The 24830-nt window shown below is 56.3% G+C and overlaps 1 protein-coding gene across 49 annotated transcripts in view; it reads right to left on the bottom strand.

The window, feature by feature from the left end:
- The window catches only part of SPEG (striated muscle enriched protein kinase), a 58859-nt gene that overhangs the window by 22160 nt on the left and 11869 nt on the right, over window positions 1–24830 (bottom strand). For 17 of the 49 annotated variants that reach the window (XR_012421513.1, XM_065526142.2, XM_065526143.2 and 14 more), the window contains 10 exons: window positions 22388–23685; window positions 20037–20180; window positions 19509–19691; window positions 9244–9419; window positions 8911–8999; window positions 6682–6857; window positions 3948–4208; window positions 2662–2820; window positions 2351–2540; window positions 2020–2243 (listed from right to left, as the gene is read on the bottom strand). Coding sequence is in view for 48 of the 49 variants with exons in the window: in XM_065526142.2 (XP_065382214.1) it covers window positions 2020–2243; window positions 2351–2540; window positions 2662–2820; window positions 3948–4208; window positions 6682–6857; window positions 8911–8999; window positions 9244–9419; window positions 19509–19691; window positions 20037–20180; window positions 22388–23685 (2900 nt within the window). In the remaining variant the exon portion in view is untranslated. Of the gene's footprint in view, window positions 1–2019; window positions 2244–2350; window positions 2541–2661; window positions 2821–3947; window positions 4209–4521; window positions 5329–6681; window positions 6858–8910; window positions 9000–9243; window positions 9420–9632; window positions 10089–10303; window positions 10592–19508; window positions 19692–20036; window positions 20181–22387; window positions 23686–24830 lie in introns of those variants that run through there. The other 32 variants (XM_065526148.1, XM_074010273.1, XM_074010277.1 and 29 more) reach the window with 7 other exon arrangements.

The raw sequence follows: 24830 nt of genomic DNA, 5'->3' as shown, positions 1-24830 counted from the left end.
CCAGGAGGGCAGCAAAGCCCTCAACCCGAACTCCCTGCCAGCCACGTCTCTGCTGCTCCTCTGCATCTCGATACTGGCAAACCATCAGACCCCTGAACGAGCCGCTGAGTTCCATCTCCAGGTCATCGCTCACAACATTCCTCCCTTGTGGAATGCTCTCCTCTTACCTGAGGCTTCCTTGTCCTTCAAGACATAGTTCAAGTGGTGCAGCCCATGAAGCCCTCCTGCCCCTGGCCCGCTCTCTACCCCTCATCCTCGGACTCCTCCCAGGACCCCAACCCTCTCGCTTGCACATCGATGGGCACTGGCCCACACTGCTTTTCACGGGTGGGGGCTCTTCCTCTTGCATAAGTCGTAGCTCCTGACCTGGCCTGCAAGCTCCTTAAAGACAGGGCTGACTTTGTCAGATCTGCTTGTCCCACCAGACCCAGAACCTCACACACAGTAAGTGCCAAATACATTCTATGATATATTACAAGAGTTGCCTGCTCTGTGCCCAGCCTGTACCAGGTACCTGACATGCTTTCCCCACCTGGAATCCTCACAACAACTCTACAAAATTATCCCCATTTTACCAATGAGGTCAGAGATATTGACTTGGTCAAGGTCACACGGCTAATAAATGAGGGCTTGACCTTGGTTCCATGTGATTCCAAAGCTCTTTCCCTACTCCCTGCTCCCTGGATGATAAGGAAGCTGTCTCTGGCGAGGACACAGAGAGGAGGCCTGCACTGTCCTCCTTTGTGTCAGGGCTGTCCCCAGACACCCCTCCCTTCTCTTTGCAGTTATCTCCGCATAGAACAGTTACCCATTCATTTATCTCTGCTGACACTATTTATAAGAGAAGAGAAGCCAAGGGCTGCCAGTGACCCTAGATACAGGCAGAAGCAGAGACGCCAGCTCAGATCCTGAGACAGACACTCACCCAGGACCTCAGAGCAGACTGGGAGAGACAGGGAGGCCTGCTGCTGGGAATGACAGTCATGGGAGGCTGTGGGCAGGGGTGGGAGCAGGGGTGGCGTCACTGGAGATGGGCGGGCGGGCAGGGAGAATGTAGCATGGGTGACAGGGACATCCTGGTTAGGAGCTGGGCACCAGGGTCAGACAGTCCTTTCTTGCCTCTGGGCAGCTTCCTGTATCTCTTTAAGCCTCAGTTTCCTCATCTGTAAATGGGGCTAATAGTACCCGCCTTATAGGCCTGTGGCAAGGTAAGATGGTCCTTGTCATACCTTTAGCTCTCAGGGCCTGGCACTTAGAAAGCACTTAATGAAGGTGATCTCTGTCATGTTGCAGCCGTAAAAGGAAACCGTCATGGGTCAAAGAGTGGGCACTGTCTTATGGGAGGTGGGCAGACCTTCTCACACAAGACTCAGATTCCTTCAAGGATGGAACTGAGATGCTCCCATGAGAAAATGTCCCAGGCTTAGAGGACACCAACCCAAATATGTTCCTCTGTGTCTCCCCTGGCCCCTTCTTCTTTATTTGTTATTTGTTAACAACACTGGGCAGAGCACCCTTTCCATGCCAGACACTGCCCACACCTGCTTTTTCATTGCAATGTCTCCAGGAAGTACCACCACTGATGATAATGGCTACTAAAACAGGAACAGTGAGACGTCACACCTCCCGACTGCTTGCCAGGTGTCAGGCCCTGCTCTAGGGCTTATATGTATTAACTGATTTAGTCTCATAACAACCCAATTACAGATGAGAAACTGAGGCACGGAGGGCTTCTGTAACTTGCTCATGGGCCCGATGCAGGTTAGCAGCAGGCTGTACTACCTGCCCAGTCAGTGCTAACAGGCACCGAGGGGTGACTCAACAGATGAGTGCTGTGCTGTGCAGGCTTGCAGGGGAGGCAATGACCTCACAGTCCCTCTGGGTTCCCTTCCCCCAGGTGCCCTGTCCCTGGTCAGGCTACAGAGGGAAGGCCTGGGGAAAGCTGGGGAGAGGGGCAGGGCATTGCAAACCAAGAGGATGCTGCAGGGGACACTCCCGGGGTCCTTCCCAGACACGTACACTGTGTCATGCGCCGGTCGTCACTGCTCTGGATGCGGTGGCCATTGTAGAACCAGCTGATGGTGGGGTAGGGCAGGCCGGTCACCTGGCACTCTAGCATGGCCTCCTTGGCCAGTCCCACCTCCAGGTCCTGCAGTGGCCGCAGGAAGTCGGGAATGGACAGCCGCTCCAGCTCACCCTGCTCTGGCTCCTCGGGAATGGATGGCATCTTCTCCAGCTTCGAGCTGCAAGACCATACGGCTGCCCAGAGGCCCAGGGCCATGCCTCCCACCCCAGGGCTAGGCTGGCCCCTCACAAGCAGCCCCGGCATCATGTGGGGCCCCGGTGGTACCTGGGGCCTGAGGCGGCTGTCCGGGGCTCTTCTACATACAGCTGGGCTGAGCAGTGGGCCTGGCCATGGGTGTTAACAGCACTGACCGCATAGAGCCCCTCGTCCTCGCTGCCCACATGGGCAATGTGGAGTGAGTGCAGACCCCCATCCTGCCGTAGCCGCAAGTTCTCACTCTCCTCCATGGGGCGGCCTGCAGGAGGGAGGAGTGGGAATGCGGAGCAGGCACAGTGACAGGCCCTGCCCTCTGGGTGTACCCCATCCCCGCCTGGGCCCTTGGGGGGCCCTCAACACCTGCAGCCTAGGGGCCGTACCAAAATGAGTCCAGGTAACAACAGGGGGTGGGGTGCCGCTGATCTTGCAGTCGAAGCGGGCAGCTCGGCCCTCCAACACCTCCACATCTTCCAGCAGCCGTGTGAACAGGGGTGCCAATGAGGGCCGCACGGTCAGCCGGGCACTGCAGGTCAGCTCATCTGGGGGTCAGGGGGCAGCTCAAAGACAGGGAAGGCCAAGGAGGCCCAGGCATCCCAACCCGCCACTCCTGACCTAAGGCTGAAGCTAGAGTCTGGGCAGAGCCCAGCAAAGGCTCTGGGTACCCAGGGGAGGCAGTAGGCACAGATCCAGAGACCAGACCTTCTCGAGAGGGTGGAAGTCAGCAAGGGTGGGCTCAGGCTGCCATGTGGGCTGGGGACTCCATAGGAGCCTAGGGCCTGGCTCCAGCTCTCCCCTCTTCCCCTCACCCTGCCCACCCTGGATGAAGCACAGCCCAGCTCTGACAGGGTCCTAGAAGCCCAGCCCAGCCCTCCTCCATCTCCATCTCAGAATTCTCCTCCGTGCCGGGATCATGCCCATGCTCCTAGCCACCTGCCCCAGACCCAGAGCAGATGCCCCTTGGCCCCACTCTACCAAACTCCAAAGAAGCTTCTGGAAGAGATAAGGGTCCCTTATGCTGACCCGATGCACCCTCCTGCTTCGAAAGCCCCTCCAGCTTCTGCTTAGCTCTTCATCATCCACAACGTGGCGAGGCAGGTACCATCATCTCTGCCCTTCCATGAGGGCAGGCCCAGGTCAGAGATAGCATCAGTGGTAACAATGGCTGGCATTTATTAAGCAGGTGTGCCATTTGAAACCCATTTCTGGAATGGTCGGTGCCCTACCCTCTCCTGGAAAGGCCCTTTGACAGGCCCTGTGCTTCGTTCTTCACATACACTATCTCATTAATCCTACCAATCCTTCTACAAAGGAGGCATGATCACCATCCCTGTTCTACAGATGAACAGGCTAAAGCTCAGAGAGATGAAGTGACTTGTTCAAAGTTATGTGGCTGGTGACTTGCAGGGCAGGCGTTGGAACCCACATTCACCTCAGCAGACACATTCCCTCCTAGGAACAGTTAACCGTGTTGCAGCCTTTCCTTTGTGCTACGCACTATTCTAAGTGCTCATTTTACTGAGGCCAGGGCAGTGTACTAGCTCCCACCCCCCACACTTCCCCTAGGGGTTGGAGCTCTGTTTCCCGGGCATCTTATTCTGCACCTCCAGTCCCCTCCCTCCATCTCTTGGGCACCCACGGCAGCCCTAAGGCCTGAGTGGGGAGTTACCTTTGGCTGTGCTGAGCTTGCAGGTGTAGACGCCACTGTCGTCCTCATGTACAGATGTAAGCAGCAGCTTGCATTTGCGGCCATCGAAATGCATCTTGCATTTGAGCAGTGCAGGCTGCAGCAGGCGGCCACGGCACAGCCAATCCACCTCCACATCAGTGGGCCCCGCCACCAGGCACTCAAACAGCGCCATCTCCCCGGCCCCCACGTCCACGTCCTGCAGGGGGGCCAGCACGGCCAGGGACCGGCTTTCAGGGTGTGCTGAGGGGAAAGCAGCCACGGGGGCCACGCACAGAGCAGAGACACACAGGGTGAGGGAGACACACATACGCACGCACAGAGAGACAGACAGACACAGAGAGAGAGATGCATTTTGTTCTCTGGAGATGGGGAAAGCCCACCCACCTGGCCAGGACAGCAAGGCATGCCCAGACCTGGCTTCAAGATGTCAATCCAAGCTAGGCCAGGGAGGGTAACTCATGGAGGCAAGAGGGAACTGAGGGAGGGGAAACCGAGAGGGCCATGTGGTGGCAGAGACAGCGGCGGGGAAAAAAAAAAAACACAACACACCAGCTGGGTACAAACTGGACTTTATTTGAGTTAAGAAATAGGTGTTTCCAAATCTCTCCACACTCACTACAGTGGCCCCTTGCCCCTGCTCCTGCACCAAACCTGGTTAACTCCCTCATTCCCAGACAGAGCATCCCCAGCCCTGACAGGGAAGGAGGGAGCCCCAAATGGTCCCTCAACCTGCCAGGGCCAGGGCTCAGCCAGGCTGTTCATCAGCACAGAGCCTGGGGCCTCTGGCTTTTGGTCTTTTGTGGAATAGAAAGTGTTGTGCCATTTGAAACCCATTTCTAGAATGGTCAGTGTCCTAATCCCTCCTGGTAAGGCCCTTGTCAACAGCCCCTGCTCCTTGGGCCCCTCCACGCCATGCCCTAATCTCTCCCATTCTGTCTCACCCCACCTCAGCTCAGAGGCATCCTTCCCTGACTGTCACAGACACACAGACAGACAAACAGATAGACAGGCCTGTAGCAGCAGTAGCACATGCACTCGCCCGGTGCTCCCCTTCAGGGAGAGACTCAGGGGGATGATACCCCTCACAGCCGCCCCTTCCCAGCACTCAGTCCATCTGTGGGCCTCCTGGCCTGCACAGCCATGTGTCCACTTGGGGAGGGAGGATCCACAGGGGCCCATGGGCTATCCCCCTGGGGGCTGCATGGGGTGGGGAGGGGAGGCTGGGACGGGTCCGGGCCGGCGGGCCTGGGTCTGTGGGCAGGAGGCAGTGAAACACAGCGAGGTCCGAGAGGTGCCTGAGACAGGGGCGCGGCTCGGAGGGTAGCGGGGGGAGCGCAGGTGGCCCCCTGAGCTCACTCGCCTGTGTACAGACAAAAACCTCAGTCAGCAAGCGGCAGGTTAGTGCAGCATACGCGCACGCGCACACACACTCACACATGCACGCACACTCACACACCTATGCACACACACATGCATACGCACACATGCACACACACGCATATATGCACATGCACACGCACACGCACACATGCACGCACAGTCACGCAGACCTGGCTAGGGCCCTTCTGCATAGAGGGCTGCCTCTCACACTGCCAGGGCAGCACTGCCACTCTTGGTTCCCCCAAGGTCAGCTCTGGGCTGGGAGGGCCCGGCAGCTAGTCAGAGACTGGTTCCTCAGGGTTCCTGGGCAGGCAGAGACCCCGGGCAACCAGGCATTCATGGGATCAGGAGCATCCCGAAGCCTGGGGGTGTTGGAAGGAATCCCCAAGAGAAAGAAGCACCGAGACACGGGTTAATACAGAGAAGCAAGGCAGAGCCAAGCCCTGGAGAGGAAGCAGGCCGAGGAGGAAGGCTGAAGAATCTGGAGACCAAGGAAGTGGCAACTACAGGAACGGCGGGCACAGAGGAGGGGAACTGAGGCAAGGGGGCCAGCAGAGGGACCATGACTGTCAGGGTCCGAGCTCTGAGTCTTGGGGAAGGTCAGGGGCTGGGGGCTGAGTGAGAATCGAGGAGAGGAAGCAAGACGCCATTGAGGCAAAGGGTGAGGTGGAAGGCAAGACAAACGGCTGTGGCCTTCGGGGAGGAAAACCCACGGCCCTCGAGGGCCCCCTAGCCAGGGCCTGTCATTCCTGCTGCCTGAGACAGCCCCTTCACATAATGCCCCAGGCTCTGGGGGCCTAGGCCTCTTCACACGTCACAGCTGTGCTCACCCTGGCACCCTAGGGTCCCTGTGATGCTCCAAGCCTAAGCCACCCCAAGGGCCCCTCCGAACGGGTCCAGCCACCAGACTCTCCCCACCGCTACCTCACAGTAACTTCTGCACAGCAATGGGATGGGAGGGTGGGCAAAGGGGTGAGAAGAGAGGGGGAGGGGGATGAGGGAGGGTCCTGGGCAGAGCAGGGTGACAAAGGCTCAGAAGAGTGTAGAGAGCGCTTGGCCAGTGGCAGGTGCAGGGTCTCTGGCTGCCACCAGGGCTCCATGATGGAGCAACAGGGAAGGTGGTGTTGTGTAGTAAGCTGAGCACAAAATAATGTGCTGTGCAGCTTTGGGCAGGTCACTTCCTGTCTCTGGGCTTTGGTTCACTCAACAATAATATAAGCAGCTGGACTAGGGGACTGGTGGCATCCTCTAACTGAGGCTGCGTGAGAGCGGACCGTGGGGGCAGGGAGGGACCAGGGCCAGGTGGGCTTTCATGGAGAAATAAGGTACTCACCTCGGACCTCCAAGCGGGCCTCGCATTGCCGAGCGCCATACTCATTGACCGCTTTGCAAGTGTAGAAGCCAGCATCGCCACGTTCTGCAGCCAGGATCCGCAGCTGGCACAGCCCACCCTCAGCCTCCTCCGCAAAGCGCCGCTGGTCTGGGCGCACGGGCTGGCGGTTTCTCAGCCTGTCAGAGGTGCGAGAACTCAGTTCCGGGACCCAGGGGCCTGATGTGCGTGCACAGGAACTGGGGCTGCAGCACTGTGTAGGCCTCTCCTTCCCTGTGCAGTTTGCCCAGTCCCCAGATCTGTCCCACCGAACGCAGGCATCCCTGGTTTCCAGGGCTAGGTTTTTACCCCCCTCTGCCATCCCACCCACCTCTAGGAGCTTCCAGGTCACTTCTAACTGCCTGGAGCTCTCCCTTCTCAGAACCCTGCTGCACTCAAGAGTGGAGCCGTGCTATTTAGCTCTTTTTTCTTTTCTTTCTTTCTTTTTTTAAACAGGGTTTTGCTCTGTCACCCAGGCTGGAGTACAGTGGCACGATCACAGCTCACTGCAACTTCTACCTCCCCAGGTTCAAGCGATTCCCCCACCTCAGCCTCCTGAGTAGCTGGGACTACAGGCACCGCCACCATGCCCCCCTAATTTTTGTATTTTTCGTAGATACAGGATTTCATCATGTTGCCCACACTGGTCTTGAACTCCTGGGCTCAAATGATCCTCCTCTCTTGGCTTCCCAAAGTGCTGGGATTACAGGCATTGAGCCCTTATGCCTGGCCCTATTTAGCTCTTAATAATTCTTAAACTTCCCCATTTCTTATTTTTATTTATTTATAATGGATAGATAGCTTTCCCACTTCCCAAAGGGGATATGAAAAAACTTACAATGTTTAAAAACAAAACAAAACAAAACAGTGGGGTCTGGGCACGGTGGCTCATGCCTGTAATCCCAGCACTTTGGGAGGCCAAGGTGGGTGGATCACCTGAGGTCAGGAGTTAGAGACCAGCCTGACCAGAAACCCTGCCTCTACAAAAAATACAAAATTAGCTGGGTGTGGTGGCACCCAGCTACTCAGGAGGCTGAAACAGGAGAATCCCTTGAACCCAGGAGGTGGAGGTTGCATTGAGCCCAGATCACGCCACTGCACTCCAGCCTGGGCGACAAGAGTGAAACTCCATCTTAAAAAAAAAAAAAAAAAAAAAAAAAAAAAAAAAAAAAACTCACAGTGGGGACCAGACAATCAATTAAAAATGAAAAACAGAACTCAAACCAATAAAAAATTAGTAAACTGAGTAATCCATGTTCCAGGCACCTGGGATGAGCAAGGCCCCTCTGCTTAGACCTACATTGAACTCTGGGCTGCTGGCAGCTCAGCAACAAATTATTGTGTGCTTTTTTTTTTTTTTTTTCAGCAACAGGATCTTGCTATATTGTCCAGGCTGGAGTGCAATGGCATGATCATAGCTCACTGCAACCTCAAACTCCTGGGCTCCAGTGATCCTCCTCCTCACCCTCACAAGTAGCTGGGTCTACAGGCATGTACTACCATATCCAGCTAATTTTTAAGCAATTTTTTGTAGAGACAGTCTCACTATGTTGCCCAGGCTGGTCTTGAACTCTTTGGCTCAAGCAATCCTCCTTCCTTGGCCTCTGAAATGTCTTGCTTCTTGCCAATTTGGGGAGGGGGTGTTTTTGTTTTTGAGACAGGGTCTCACTCTGTCACCCAGGCTTGAGTGCAGTGATGTGATCTCAGCTCACTACAGCTTCCACCTCCCAGGGTCAAGTGATCCTCTCGCCTCAGCCTCCCAAGTAGCTGGGATTACAGCCATGCACCACCACATTTGGCTAATTTTTTTGTATTTTTAGTAGAGACAGGGTTTCGCCATGTTGGCCAGGCTGGTCTCAAACTCCTGGCCTCAAGTGATCCACTCGCCTTACCTCTCAAAATGCTGGGATTATAGGCTTCAGCCACCATGCCCAGTCATTTATCCCAAATGGACAAATGGACAGACATGAGACCCAAACCCCTCTCCAGAGGGGGAAGCCCTAAATAAGCCTGGAACGTGGGGCAAGGGACAGGGTGCCGGGGGGAGTACACTGCTATCCCTAAGATGAGGCCCCCGAGGCACATTATGGGGAAGCCCACCAAGGTTCCATCTTCTTCCACCCAAAGCCAGACCTCCCAGAGCCAAGCCTAGCATAGAGTCGCTGGTGGGTGGTGGGAAGTGCGGCTACTCACCAGGAGACCACAGGCTTGGGTTCCCCCTGCACACGGATGCTCATGATGACATCTTGGCCTTCTCTTACTGACTGGTCCATAAGTGAGACCTGAAGCGGGTACCCCAAAGTGTCAGGGAGAGACAGTCAGGGCAGAGCCTTGGGTCCTGGGGGCTGTGGAATCTGAGACGGAGGCCTCTTCCACAGCCAGACTGAGACTGGCTCTGGGTAAGAGCATTTAAATGAGAGCCAAGTTCCAGGTCTTGCTGGTGCCTAAGCATGGTCCCAAGAACAAGGGGTCACCCAAAGGATCGAGGACACACAGGAGGCTGGGCCCCAGCCTCAGGGGTCTGACCTTGAAGGTGGGGGGTGCCTTGGAGCCAGTGTCAGAAGAACGGTGGTTCTGGCTGGGACTGGTCTTCATGGTGGGGGTTCGAGGCCAGGTCTCCCCAGGCTCTGGAAACTCCTCTGGAGGGCTCAGGTACTCCTCGTCGGAGGTGATGGGGCTGCTGAAAGGGGATGCAGATCCACCTGGAGAGAGACAAAGATAGCTGCCAGGGAGGAAGGCTTGCAGAGAGCCTGGGAGAGCTGGCTGGAATGTCGCCCAGAGACCAGGAGTTGCGGCAGCTCCCCACAGGCCAGCCCTGCCCGGACTTCACTCCCAGGCTCCTGTGACCTCTCCCAGCTGCTTCCCTTCCCTGAGCCCCTGGAACCTTGTCTGCCACTGGCTCTGCCAACACTGACCCTGCTGATCCTCCCGGGAGGGGACACCATAGGGAAAGGCCTGGGACAAAGGGTTCGGGCAGCAGAGGGGCCACTCCTGAGCCTGGCGGGAGAATTCCACTGGAGCAGGGAACCCACATTCCTGACATGGACTAGTGGCCTAAACTACCAACTGCAGGCTCTGAAAGCAGGGGGTGCAGGTCTATGGAACCCTGGAGCAGCATGGCTAGGATGCCCATTTCTTGGGCAAGCTGGGCCTGGTGCAGAGGAACACACACCACAGACAAGACACACCCTGACCTCGGTCCAGGGCCAATGAGGTGGCACCATCTAGCCTGCCCCTCCCCCTTTCCCTTCTCAGCTTCCTGCCGTGCAAACCCCAGGGGCACCTATTGGCCACAGCCCTACAGCCTGCACCCCCAAACACTTGAGGGATATAAAAACAGAGCTGGAGTCATCCACAGAAAAGGGCAGCTCAGCCTGGGGAAGAGGAGGGGGGCACCAGAGTCAGCCTTGTGGGAGGGGTGTCCCCAGGGCCCTGACGCCCTCCCCTGCAACTGGCCAGGGGCCCAGTCTCGCTGAACTGGCTCCTATCCGACTGCCAAATACAGACATGAAACTGCCACAGCCCCCTGGCTTCTTCCCCAGGTCCCCCCACCCCAAGCCCTCAGCAGGGCTGTACCCCAACTCACCCCGAGGCTCTGCACACAGACGCCCAGCCTGTGCCTGTCCTGAAGGCTCTGCCCTGGCACCAGGCCCTTCTGCTGCCTGCCCACTGCCCACCCCAGCCTGTCTCCCCAGGGAGCAGGAGCCCAGCCTGTCCAGCCTGCCCAGCCCCACTCACTCGGCTGACCCAGCTGAGGCCCTACACGGAGAAGGCCCTGGGGGAGGGGAAGGCGCCTGAGGAGGGGAAGGAGGAGGTTGGATGGCAGGCCGGCAGGCAGCTGGCTGGGAAGCTGGTGCCTGCCGAGACCACAAGCAGCCTGGGCCCTGGTGTGGAGGGGGAGGAGAGGGGAGAGGGGAGGGCGGAGTGTGGCCGTCTGGATTTAGCCACTCTGCTCACTCCCAAGCCCTGGGATCTGTCTTTCCTCTCCTTACAGCTTCGGACCCTGACAAGAGCAAAGCCCGCTCTGCAGCGCCTTGACTCAAGGTGTGGGGCCTCCGTCCCCGAGCAAGACAGGGGAGGGGTGGCACTGCACTGTGCCAATCGAGACGCTTGCCCTGATCCATTTGTTCCGACACATCCACCAAAGGAGGTGCCTGTGGGAAATGTTCCCTGTGTTGCCCCTTGCTCTGATGGAACCACCAAGATTCCTGATGTGGGAATGTGCTAACGAGTCTCAAATACTGCAGAGCCAGGGCATACCTGTTTTCTTTGGCCCCGAAAATCAGAGAACTGTCAAGACCTTTGCCCTCCTTCCCAGAGGTGGCAGAAGAATCTGAGGGGGCCCAGAATCCCACCTCTGCCCCTTCATCCCTGCCATGGAAGCTCTGGCCAGCAGCCAACCCAGGGCACTAAGCCCACATCCAGCCTTCCTACCCATTCCCCCGGGCACCTGTTGGCAACTTGCCCACCACCCATCAGCCCCGCTAGGGAGGACAGCGGGGGCTGCCTCCCCCAAATGGCCCCTTGTCATGAGCACCCATTTCTATCTGGGTTGGGGAAGGGGCTTGGACACGGAGCCTGAGAGAAAGGGGCTGTTCAGGAGGGGTCACATGTCCTTCTCCCTCTTCCTATCACCTCACCCCCCGCAGGGACACATTCCCAAGCCATGACCTGTGTTTCCCAGCATGGCCAGTGAGGAAGGAGGGCTGGGGGCTGGGCAGAGGAGGGGTCCATTGTTCAGGGGGGCTGTCTTGAGATAGGGTTGGGGAGAGAAGTCAGAATGGCATTTGGTGCTTAAGGCAGCTGATGGCTGAGATCACAGGCATGGCCCCGCAGGTGGGCGGTCCTACCCCTCTGTGGAGCCTGGAGTCCTGCCCCAGGGTCACCTCCAGGCTGGACAGTACTGAGGAGGCTCACAGGCCCAGGGACCAGGAGCGGAAGCAGAGCTGAAGACCAGATGGTCAAGGTTTGCAGGGAGCCTCAGAGACCCCTGGTGGTGGCCAGGGGAACATCATGCTGGAGGGCATCCAGTCACCAAGCGAGCCCCTATCCTCAAGCCCCTTGGAGAGAGAGACTGTCAGAGCAGCCCAGGCCTCTTCCAGACAAGGCAGTAGCCCCTGCCCCTCCACACCTCCAAAAGTGAGTGACCAAGGAGGCTGATCAAGGATTCCTGAGGCTCCATACCAGAATCCGGTGCCACCTAGTTTTTTCCCTGGCCCCATAGCCAAAACCATCTTTGGAACCAGTCCCTGACATCCCAGCCCTGCTCCACCTACAAACCCAACTCTCACTGTGGGAAATACAGTTACATCAGCCAGGAAGGAGGGGGCAGGTGCCCCCCTAAACCTAAGAGGCACATACACTCAATGGCCCTGAACAACCTGCCACGGAAGTACCGCCCCTTCACACTGGCTCCCAGTCCCCCACGCTGACCCAGTGCTCACGTCTGCCCTTCCAACATCACTCTCAGCTCAAACTCATTTGATGAAAATACTGGCGTTAGGAAGCACACAGGGAACTCCCTCTCCTCAGACCAGCACATCCACCGGCCCCAACTGTTTCAGTGTCCCCTGATGTGTTCTCACAATAGACAGAATTGCAGCCACTACTGCGACTATCTAGTACATAAAAGGTGTCACACACGGCCCTTTGCTTCAGGGCTTCTCAGAATGACACTTGACCTACTCACATCAGGACCACCTCGGGCTCATTTAAAATATAGATTCTTCAACCTTACTCCAGCCTGCAGAATTAGATTTTCTGAAATGAGATGTCAGGAAACTGCATTTTAAAAAGCACCCCCGGTTACTCTTAGGTACATGAAACCTTAGGGACCACTGCTGACCTACATGGGAGGAGGACAGCCCTAAGAGGTGCCATCACTGAGCCCCTCATCACTGGACCATTCAACCTCAGAGCAGGGCTTTGAACCTAGGAGGTTTGGCTTCACAGCCTGTGTGCTTCCCATGGCATGACCTGGCCTTCCATCTTGGGCACAATCTCTAACTCTATGGCAGTGGTTTTCAAAGTTTTCTGTTTATCAGAATCACCTGGAGGGCTCCTTAGACCACAGAGTGCTGGGCTCCACCCACGGAATTACTGATTCAGTAGGTGGGGGCTGAGGCCAATAACCTGCATTTCTTAGGAGTGCAAAACGCTTATTGGAAAAAAAAAAAAAAAGAATCTGCATTTCTAACACAAACTCAGGTGAGGCTGATGTTGCTGGTCTGGGGGCCTCACTCTGAGGACCACTGCTCCATGGTCTTTTCCCCAAGCTCGCCTCATAGGCAGAGCCTCATGACCTTTGTGGCTGGGTGTCATGTCCAGCCTCACCTCTGTGAGTCACCCACATTGTTCAAGGCCTTGAAAAGTCATGGGGGTCTCTGCCTACTCACTGCCACCTCACATGCAGCTCTGCAGTCCACACAGCCCAGCCCCTAACTGTTCAGAAGGGCCCCCAGGCCCAGCTGCCAGTGCTAAGGAGTGGCAAAGACACAGTCATGTCCTCAGGAGCCTTCCGGGTGGTGGGGAAGACAAGCCAGATACACATGCAACTATAAGAGCAAGCAGGAAGTGTCAGGTAGCAAGAGAGCAGCAGGTAAGGGGCGTGGGAGTACAGAAGGCAGGAGATGACTTTTGGCTCAGGGAAGAGAGAACTGAAGGAAGAGGCAGTATTGAAATTGCAGTTTGCAGGAAAAAGGGAAAAATATTACAGGCAGAGGAAAGTGCATGCAGAAAAGTTTGAAGCAAAAGGCATGTGTGCAGAGGACTATAGCTCAACTGTCTGTCTATAAACTGGGTAAAGAAGTAAGGAGTGGGGCATCCACTGTTCAAGCACGTGCCTCCTACTGCCACCCGAGGGCCAGCCTCAGGCCTCTGGCTCCTTTTGCCCTATGGGTGCAGATGGTAGAGGCCACCTGAAGGTGTGCAGCCTTTACTCTGCAGGCAAGGTGGACTCCTTACAATTCTTTTTTGGTTTGTTTTTGTTTCTGTTTTTTGTTTTGAGACAGTCTCACTCTGTCGTCCAGGCTAGAGTGCACTGGCATAATCTCAGCTCACTGCAAACTCCACCTCTGAAGTTCAAGTGATTCTCCTGCCTCAGCCTCCCTCAGTAGCTGGGATTACAGGCTCCCACCACCACACCTGGCTAATTTTTGTATTCTTAGTAGAGACAGCGTTTCGTTATGTTGGCCAGACTTGTCTCAAACTCCTGGCCTCAAGTGATCCACCTGCCTTGGCATCCCAAAGTGCTGGGATTACAGGTGTAGCCACGGACCCAGTCCATAAAGAGATTTTCTCCTTATGGTTCTTGAGGAACGGAGTGATAGGCTGCAGGATAGCCAGCATTTGCCTGTGGCTTAGCCCTTCCCAGCTGGCCCTCCACATGCGCTGTTTCAGTAGGTCCTCCACAGGCAGTTCTTGAAACGTCTGCTGTGGTAACCCCACTGTGGAAAAGTCAGGGAAAGGCAGGACATGGCTGGCCAGGAGGTGGGCATTTCCACAGGGTGCTGACATAAATATTTCCTCTTGGACTGAGAATGGTTCAGTCTTAGTTCAAAATGTACAAGCTGTCAGATCATTTCACATGGTCAGCCTGACCTAGCCCTAGAAGTGAAGTGATTAATTTTTCTTTTTCTTTTTTTTTTTTCTTTTTTTTTTTTTTTTTTGAGACAGAGTTTCCCACTGTTGCCCAGGCTGGAGTGCAATGGGGTGATCTTGGCTCACTGCGACCTCCACCTCCTGGGTCCAAGGGATTCTCTTGTCTCAGCCTCCCGAGTACCTGGAATTACAGGCGCCTGCCACCACATCCAGCTAATTTTTTGTATTTTTTGTAGAGATAGGGTTTCACTATGTTGGTCAGGCTGGTCTTGTACTCCTGACCTCGAGATCCACCCGGCTTGGCCTCCCAAAGTGCTGGGATTACAGGCGTGAGCCGCTGTGCCCGGTCATGATTAATTTCTTACATATGATTATGTTAGTTTGCTCCAGGTGAGAAAAAGTGGCTGCAACAACAGTAAATGAGCTCTCCATACTTCTGACAGGCTGTGAGTGATGGCCTCCGTTCTAGGTACCAGCCTCGGGGCAGCCACCTGTCAGGCAGACCTGTTTCTGGCAGACAGGAGGGTGGAGGAAGGGCTGAGTCTGGGCAAGGGGACCACACCACAGTGCTTTGTCAGGTGTTGTCCAAACCCCCATCAAGGACTGACGATGGGGGCCATGTGGCATCCTCCCCATCGGCAGCCACCGCCATCACAAGGGAGAATCTGTAACTATGCCACAGGTGGCCAGAGACCAGGGGCAAGAGAAGATAGGGACTGACATGGATGCCAAGGTTTTCTTCCTTGTTTTTGTTTTCATGGCCCCCAATAAACAACCTATTTTCTGCTGTGGTCATGTTGATTCTATGAGTGGGACCGGAATGTGCTTTGATGAGCTATATCCCCTGTCCCAAATGTCCTGAGTCAACTCGCCCTCCTCACAGACCCTCAGGAATCTCACCGAGTAGGTAGCCTGACTGGTACGAAGATCCTCACTTTGCCGCCAAGCAAACCATGACAAGCTAAGGTACAATGAAGAGGCCAAGGTCTTGGCTGGAAAATGCTAGAATCTTGGGCTCAAATATAGGAGACCTGTAGTTGAGGGCAGGACTGGAGGTGGCAGGATGAGGCCCAGGCCCATGGGGCCTCCCATATTCCCGCTTCCTCCTGCCCAGCACCCAGAGGACCTCCTCTCAGGGCGCATAGTGGGGAAGCTGGGTGTGCTCACATCAGGCATGCAAGGAAACAGAAGGACCACAGCTGTGCCAGAGGTGGGGAGTCAACAGAGGAAGGAGAGAAAGCCCCCAGTCTGACCCACCCACAGAGGGCATCACCAGTGCCCTCCCAGTGAGCTCATGAGCTCAGTTCCACCTCAACCTCAAACTTCTTCAGAGCAACAGGAAAGGGGGTCGGATAGCGTCATGGTTAGGAATGCAGGCTTGAGAGACCGAGACAGTGCTTCAAATCATAGCTCCAGCCTCTAGCTGGCCCTAAGCTCCTAGAGCTGACCATCCCAAGAAGGCAGCCACTAGCCACCTGAGACTATTTAAACGCAGTTATTAAAATGAAATTAAATTTAAAATGCAGTTCCTCAGTCACCGCAGCTGCATTTCAAGTGCTCACTAACCATGTGTGGCTAGGGTTACCATACTGGACCATGCACATATAGAGCATCTTCATCACCACAGAAATGTCTATTGATCAATGCTGCTCCAGACAAAACTGCTGGGATTACAGGTGTCAGCCACTGTGTCCAGATAGCAATTTGCTAAAGTTTTCCAAGTCTCAGTTTCCTCATCCGTAATGTGGGCATAATAATAGAACCTACCTCATAAGGCTGGATTAAACAAAATAATCCAATCAACACAGGGCCTGGTATATACGAAGCACTCAGTAAGTGCTAACTGGTCATGTATTATTTATTTACTTACTTACTTACTTATTTATTTATTATTTTTTTGAGACAGAGTCTCACTTTATCACCCAGGCTGGAGTGCAGTGGCACGATCTTGGCTTATTGCAACCTCCGCCTCCCGGGTTCAAGTGATTTTCCTGTTTCAGCCCCCAGAGTAGCTGGGATTATAGGCGTATGCCACCACGCCTGGCTAATTTTTGTATTTTTAGCAGGGATGAGGTTTTGCCGTGTTGGCCAGGCTGGTCTCGAACTCCTGACCTCAGGTATCCACCCGCCTCAGCCTCCCAAAATGCTGGGATTACAGGTGTGAGCCACCGCACCCGGCCTGGCCATGTACTTTTATTTGCACCCCACACTAAGTTTATTTGCTTCATGGGCAGTTACTTCCATCACCCTAAATCACTGTTGCTGATAACATCCCTAGGCAGATTGCAAGTGCTAAATAAAGGCTGCTGGCCTGGTGCTAGCTCTACCTCACTTTCCTATCCACATTTTTGTCTTCTCATCCGTAAAATGGGAATGTCACCACCTGTCACACGTCCCTCCAAGGGATATGTATGGCACAATGTTATCGCCAGGAAGAGATGTGAAAGGGCTTGAGAAAGTCGATGATACTCTCCAAACAGAAGAAACTGTTTAGAGAGATGTAGCACTTGGCACCTAGTTGGCACTCAATAAATACTTGTGTGATGGATGTGGGCAGCGGTGCGGAATGCTTTGCTTTGGTTAAGCACACTTTTCACACTCCCTAGCCACCCGCCCCCATCCACACATCCGCTTTGGGAGAATGACTGTGGTCTCAACAGAATTATTCAGTGGGGTGGAAAGGATGGGAGGGAACTGAGGAGCTGGTAAGGACCAGGTCCTGCCCGCACAGACCCTGCCCCCTAAACCACAGTCCATGGGGCCGCATTCTCTAGTTATCCATTCCCTGGTTCCCATGGCTCCCAACCAGGAATTGAGATCTGTAGACCCTCAAAAGCAGGCCCTATTGGGGTGGACCCCAATAGGGGACTGGGCAGCCAGCCCTGGTTACCATAGCACTGGGCAGGGGGAGGGGGAGGAGCAAGAAGGGGAGGGGCAGGAGCAAGAGAGGGCGGTGGCTGCACGCAGGCCTCTTCCCACAAGACACTGCCCACTGCCTCCCTCTACCTACTCCCCAGTGGGCCCACGGGCAAACTGCTGGACACCCTCCCCTGATTCCACCCCTCGCTCCCTGCAGACTCCAGGCCTGGGACCACCCCTTGCCAGATGTCTGTGCCATCCTCAGGTTCCACCCACTTTTGCTGCTCTCAAGTCCACTGGCCCCCATCCAGTCACTCTGGACTAAACAGTGCCTTGTAGGGTAAGAAAGTCAGCTTGCTCTACACAGCCAGAGCCAAGTCTGGACCCACATGCCTGCCCCCCAGGCCCTGGGGCCCCCGAGCCAGCCTGACTTAAGGAGGTGCTGTCTTGCTGCAATGCCTGATGCAACAGACTAATGTGATGAAGGCTTTCTGGCTCCCCAGGGCAGAGGTGCAGAGCTGCTGTGATGAGCTGAGGATACAGGGGCTGGGAAATACGGAGGGTCTGCAGGATATGGCCTTCCAAGGGGAGAGGTGGAGTCCCCAAGGCACAGGGTTTCACAGGGCTGAAGAAAGGGACAGAGAAAGATAAGGCACTTCCCAGATCCTCGTAGAAACCTGAGCTCTTGTACACAACATCACTCGTTAATAACACTAACAACTAACATTTGTCTACAGCTTTACAGTTCATAAAGCTCGTTCACACATTCGCTTTCATCCGTGAGGATGGTGTCATTATCTCTGGTTTACAAATGAGGAAACTGAAGCTCCGGAGGTTCTATGCCGCAAATACAGAACTCCCAGTCAAGGGCTGACAGCTGCCTCGCCCCAAGTTGCCTTTCCAACCTTAAAAGGCTCCCAAATGGCCCTGAGCCAATATCAGGGCACCCCGCATCCCACCCCTCGCCAAATTTCAGCCCAAGCCAGGTATTGACTGGAGTCCTGGAGCCAGGCCTGGGCCCCCTCAGGGGAGCTGGGAGCTGAGTCAGAAGCCAGATCTTGGAGGTGATGGAAGGACAGAAGCATGTGGTGGAGGGACGGGCATGATTCAGCGGGGTAGGAGGGGTAGGAGGAGGAGAAAGCCTGGAAAATGGGCTCCTGGGAGGGATATGCAGCTAAGGAGGATGAAGACCTGTAGTGGCACAAGCCAGACCATGCAACCAAAGGCTCTGTTGGAGCACGAGACTGTGTTCAGACGCATCAAGAACTCCCTCACTGCTCAGGTGCTGAGGCCCTGGGACGGGCACACAGGCTCTGCCATCTTGTCTCCTGCAGCCCTTCGTGGAAGAAAGGGACAGAACATCGTGTGCTGTTCCCCATCCTGGCATGTCCCGCCTTCCCCGTGCCGGTCTAAATCCCAGCCTCCTTCAGGGCGCCAAAGTTTCTCAGCGCAGGCATCCCAGAACACTAAGCAACTGCTCGGATGTCCTCAGCACTAGATTCATCTGCCCCACACTGTCCCCCAACCTAGGTCCTCTGATCCAGGTCTGGTCACCCAGTGGGAACCCCCTTGAGGGTTGAGTGTGTTTTCCTCCTGTAACGCCCCCTGACCATCCTCACCTCCCCGAACCCCAGGCCTGGGGTCAGTGCATTGTCAGGCCCAGCAAGCTGAATGAGCTGAACTGGCCATGTACATCGACACTGATCCAGCTGAACCAGAAAGAAACTGGGCTGAATCCCAAAGAAAGTAGTCTGACACCAAGTAAGGGCTTTCACAAAAATAGAAAACAAGGCGGTCTCGGCACTGCCAGCCCCTGAGAAGTGCTCTTCGCTGTACCCTTTTTACGACTTTGGGTTCAAGAAAAGGAGGGGGGAAGTGGCTTGTGGCACTCGAAAGCATCTCTTTTTACTGGGAGGGGGGACTGTCTTACAGGGGAAATGACTTCAGAAGGCTCGTGGTGGCTCTGAAGCCCTGTGAGCAGAGAGATTCTTTTTCTGGGAAACTCAAGGACAATTTGCTTTCCCCACAGGACCCTGTTCAGGGAAATGCCATGGGAGGATGGCATTTAGAGGATAGCTAAAGACAAATTTCACTGACTTCATGAATTGCCAGCCTTGTGTGTGCCTTGGGGATTTGGCCCCTGCCCTGAGGCCAGGGCCATTTAAAATGCTTTCACCAGAGCTGCTGACATCCAGAAGGGACTGCACGGACTGTGCACGCTGGCGGGGAACCCGAGCTCAAGGCTGAGAGTGGGAAGGGAGGGGGATTGGGCCTGGGCCAGGGAAGAGTCACAGTTTGCCCCCACCCAGTCCCAGGGTTGATGGGCTCCCTACCGGGTCTCACGGTCAGTGAGGCGGCACAGGTGGCCTGGCCCAGCTCGTTGATGGCCGTGGCCATATAGCTCCCGGCGTCCGCTGCCCTGGCCTCCCTGAGCAGCAGGGTGTGCCGCTCACCCTCAGCCCGGAGGAGGAGGCGGCCCTCGCTGCGCAGCGCTGACCCATCCTTGTGCCAGGACACTGTGGGGAGGCACGGGGACCCGGCTCGCCATGGCCCACGGGCGCCCACCGAGAATCTCTCACTCCTACCCCACACACCACACAGGAGCCCAAACCTCTCCTCTCAGCACCCCAGGGAATCCAGAAAAGTCCACCCTCATTTCAGGAAGCCCAGGTTGCCCTCCCCTCTCTCAGGGGTCCTGGGAAATGTCCCTGAACACACACAGAAGTCAGGGCAGCCCCATGGAGGGGATAATTCCCCTCCTTCCCACCCCTCCCATGGAGGAGTCGGGGGGAACCTCCCCTTCCCTTCTCACACGCCCCCTTCCAACCTTGACCTCACCTTGGCCCAGTACTGGAGCTCACCTTGGGGTGGGGGGTTGGCAGTGACGATACACTTGAGCAGCACATCTGCCCCTGGTGCCACCACCACATTCTGCAGGGGGATCTCAAACATGGGGGCCTCTAGGGGCTCTTCTCCAGCGGACACATAGGAGTCATCCGAAGACTCTGTGGGACACAGGAGTAACGGGGTAAGGGGCCATGATCCCTGCAGGGATGACAGCAGGAGAGGGAGTCCTGGTGGCCTGCATCCTAGAAAGTCAAACCCAGACAGAGGGGCTTCTAGAAAGCAGGGACTGGGGGAGAACAGGGTCTGCCTCCTGAATGTCCGTAGGGAACAAAGGAAGTCAGAAGGAGCATTCTCAAACAGGTCAGGGCAGCCTTGACTCCATGGTAGTCTGACTGTTCCTCAACTTCATCCACAGTTAGAGCGTTGGCTTCTGGAGGAAGACAGGACCGCACTGCATATGTCTTTAATACATCAGCTATCGTGTATGGCGTACCACGCCCTGTGCAAGGCACTTGGAGGGGCACAAGCTTTCAAACAGACAGCACAAACTAACAGCAACCCAAGACTTAAGTAATAACAGTGGTGGCACAGGGCAACACGAGGTGAATTGTCAAATGTGTGAAGCCATCAGATTCACAAGAGTGAATGGTAGGCGGTCTGAGAGGCCTACAAAGATCAGATTTGATTTCATCCATTCACCAAATAGTGACCCTGTACTCCCGGCATACTGAGTACTGTACGGGTACCAAGAACACGAGAGGAAGGACCATGTGGTCCCTGCTTACAGGAAGCTCATACACACAGAGAGATGACAAACTCCACTGTCATGGGTCTCTCTGGGCATTCTCCAACTCTGACATTCCGTAAGCTAGATAAAGGATGATGTATGTAGCCAAAAAAGCAGTGAAAATCCCAATTCTGCTGTTTTCCGGCTACAAAACCTTAGGCAAATTAGATCGCCTCTCTGAGCCTCAGTTTTGTTATCTGTAAGATGGAGCGGAGAAGACTCTCTGAAACTGACATATAGGCTGAAATGAAATAACATCTGTAAGGGCCTAGTTAACACAATGCTAGCACATGGCTGTGTGTTTGCAATAATGGTGGCCAGGAGGATGATGGACAGGGGCCTAATTATCTCTAAAGATTCTGAGGTGGTAATACTTAAATGCAAAATAATTTTGATGAAGAAAAATACAGACTAGGCCGGGCGCGGTGGCTCAAGCCTGTAATCCCAGCACTTTGGGAGGCTGAGACGGGCGGATCACGAGGTCAGGAGATCGAGACCATCCTGGTTAACACGGTGAAACCCCATCTCTACTAAAAAAAAATACAAAAAAACTAGCCGGGCGAGGTGGCAGGCGCCTGTAGTCCCAGCTACTCGGGAGGCTGAGGCAGGAGAATGGCGTAAACCCGGGAGGCGGAGCTTGCAGTGAGCTGAGATCTGGCCACTGCACTCCAGCCTGGACTACAGGGCGAGACTCCGTCTCAAAAAAAAAAGAAAAATACAGACTAGTAAGTGCAATAAAAGAGATCCTGGCAGGGTCTCCCAGGAGCAGCAGGTAGAGGCATCTATTCTGGAGGAGCAGTGGAAGTGGGTCAAGGACACCTTCCGCCGCCTCTCTCCAGGAGTGGGCCTCCAGCTGATGCGCAGGATGAGGGGTGGGGTGCAGAGTCATTCTCCTGTTGGTGATGTTGGTCACCACCCATGGGAAGGTTGGGAGACAACACACAGGCAGTCATTGTGTAGGGACCACAGTCAGCTCAGCCATGCAGGGTGTAAGCCTGGGTGAGGAGGCTAGAAGGGGAGGCTGAATGGCCACACATGGATCAGGGGATGATGCCCGAGTGGGAGAGGCAGAGTAGAGTTTTGTGGCATAAAGCGTGTCTGTAACAGGAATTTGCAAATTATTTCAGACCATCTACCATCTCTCCCCAACAAAGGGATTGGGGGCATGAAGGGGAGCCTTAGGCTCCCACCAGTGCATCCCCCCCAGTAGTGGTTATTGATCCAACAGCCTAGTGGGCCACTGGACCCAGGGGAGCTATGGCGGGCATCTGGGCACCAATCTTAGCTCACAGCCTCACCCAGCCTCCATCACAACACTCACGCTCCACCTCACCAGTGGCAGTCCTAGCACAAGGACTTTCACAATCCTTCACTCAAAGTGGAGCCTGTGTCTGCGCCTTCTCTGGCAAACCCACCCTTGCAGCAGACTAGCAGCCCCAGGCGAAACCCCCGACCGAACCCCCACCCCCACCCCCCGTACTTCCCCCCACCCCCGCTCCTGCTGAGCCGTCTTGCTCTCCACAAACGCCCCCCACCGACCTGGTCCAGGCACCTTGTCAGCCCTCCCTGAGGCCTTACCGAGCTCAGGGGAGGTAGGCCGGGCCCGGCGACCTTTGCCCTGGCTGCGGGCCCCTCGACGGTCCCAGGGCCCCCAGGGACCGTCCTCCTCCGGCCCTCTGCGCAGCCTCTTCTCTGCCTCGGGCCCCGCCCTGTTCTTCTCCAAGGTCTGGGGTACAGCAGCGCCCTCCAGGCCCGGCGTGGCCCAGGGCAGGAAGCGCACGGCCTGCGCCGGGGGCTCCCGCTTCCGACCGGGGGGCGCTTTCGTCCTGGCCTCGGGAGGATCGGCGGCGGGGGGAGGCACAGGGCTCCTGCACTCCTGGATGGCTCTGCTCCGGGTCAGCGGGAATTGGTCCCGACGCCTAACCTCCTGCTGCGGGCCTTCCCCCGGCTCTGTCCTGCTTGCTGGCCCGCGGCTCCTGGGCCTCCCAGGCTCGTCCCCCGGCTTTCCCGCGCTGCTCGGAGGGGGCGGCTGGGCAGCGGCGGGGCTCACGGCCCGCGATGTCTTGGGGGTGGAGGGTCGAGAGAAGAGCGGGGGCTCGCCGGGCTCTCGAGGGGATGGGGCGCGCTGCAGCGTGGCGCGTAGGGACTCGTGCGAGCGCACCAGCTCCTCCCGCGACGTGGAGCGGCGGATGCGGCCCAGCTCCTGGGCGAAGCGCAGCTCGAGGTCGGAGGCCGGGCTGCGCTGCCGCGTGCGCTCGTCCAGCGAGGCCGCTTTCTGCTGGAACAGGCGGCGCCGCTCGGCCACGCTGCCCGGCGCCCGCAGTTCTTCCTGCGAGGCCCCGGGGGTGCCCCACGGCGCTCCGCGCTCCGACTTGGGCTGCTCCAGAGAGCGGGCCTTGCGCAGGGGCACCCAGGGCCGCAGGGGCGCCGGTGGCGAGTCGCTGCGCTCCAGGCTGCGCCGTCGCTCCTCGAAGAACTGCAGCTTGTCCAGGATTCGGGAGCCGGCGCGCACCAGCCTAGGCGAGCGGCCCAACGCCGACAGGCGACCCGAGGCCTCGCTCAGTGGCGTCTGGGGTCGGGATTCCGCAGTGCCCGCCAGGGAGGGCCCGGAAGACTTGGACTTCTTCCCTCGCTTCTCTTCGGTGGTGGTGTCCTCGGGCAGCACAAGCTCCTGAGTGCGGCGGTGGGGCGACGTGGGGGTGGCTGTGGGCTGGGCCTGGGGTCCCGGCGGGGACCGCTTCCCGACCCGAGGGGACGGTGGGGGTAGCAGAGCGGATTTGGAGGGAGGCGGCTGAGCAGGGCGGCGTGGGGCTTCGCTGGCCAGCTGAGGCTGAAGGTCGGGCTCCTCCCTGCGCAACCCGCTCTGAGGGACGCTGCTGCAGAACCAAGATGGAGAGGGGTAGAGGATTCAGAGGGCCTCCTCTCCTAGACCCTTAGCTTGTGATAGGAATTGGGTGGTGGGCATGCTGGGCAGGCTTGGGGGTGACATGGGCCAGATCCTCCTGCCCCCCACCCCCCACCCCCACGAGGAGCGCACAGCCAGAGCAGGTGCTGGGGAGAGGCCGGCGGCTCTGGAACCACAAGATTGGGCTAATGGCTGGGTCTTGGTACAGACTCAGCCCTAGGACTCGGGCCAGCCTCCTCCCCCCAGCCCTGGAAGCCGAGAAACAGCGGAAACAGAACTGAGCATGAGGGAGAGAAAAGAATGAGACTTAGGACCCAAAGGATGAAGTGGGGAGGGAAGACAAGAAGGTGGGGTGGGGAGGGGCGCTCTCAGGAATGCAGCCGCCCACTCATTCCAGCCCCCAGCTGGCCCCCACACCCCTGCCCATCATCAGCAGGGCACACCCCTTCCTAGTGGTCCCTGGAAGCCAAGCAACAGCCTCCTGGACCAGGCACAAGCCTTTGGGGAGCAGTGCCCCATCCCTAGGATTCCCTGGCTGCTGTGTAGACCTGAGCCCATACCTGCCGCCACCACCAGCACTGATGGGACACAGCAGGTGGCGACGGAATGCCCAGGATCCTACTCCCCTTGCTCAGTCTGCCCCGAGGATAGGCCTTTGACTTGCGCTTCCCCTGGGAAAGCTATCTTGAGTCCTTGGAAATCGCCCCTGAGAAGCATAGAAGGCCCCCCACAGGGGTATGCTCTGAAATAACTCAGCTCGGAAATAGCTACTAAGTGGGCCTGAATAGGGAGTGTGGGCGAAAAGGAGGAGGGAAGGAGCCGGTTACCCCAGAGTATCTCTTTCACTTAACAGAGCTTTAGTGCCCAAGAGAGCTGGGTCTCAGTTTTCCCCATCTGGACCCTTGCCGGGGCTGGGGCGGGTGAGGGGGCACATCACACATAAAAATTATAAAGATTAGAAAAAAAAAAAGGAATTAGATGTATTATCATACCTGACACATCAGAGAGAGCTTAATAAAAATCTGTAAAATGGCTCATTGAATATTTCCTGAGTGCCAGGCTTGTACCAAGTGCTTAAAATGCATTGAGTCATTTAATACTCACAACAGCCCTGTG

This window comes from Macaca fascicularis, chromosome 12, assembly GCF_037993035.2.
Source record: "Macaca fascicularis isolate 582-1 chromosome 12, T2T-MFA8v1.1".
NCBI lineage: Eukaryota > Metazoa > Chordata > Mammalia > Primates > Cercopithecidae > Macaca > Macaca fascicularis.
Note: the sequence above shows the minus strand (reverse complement) of the source record. Positions and strands in the feature narration are given on the sequence as shown.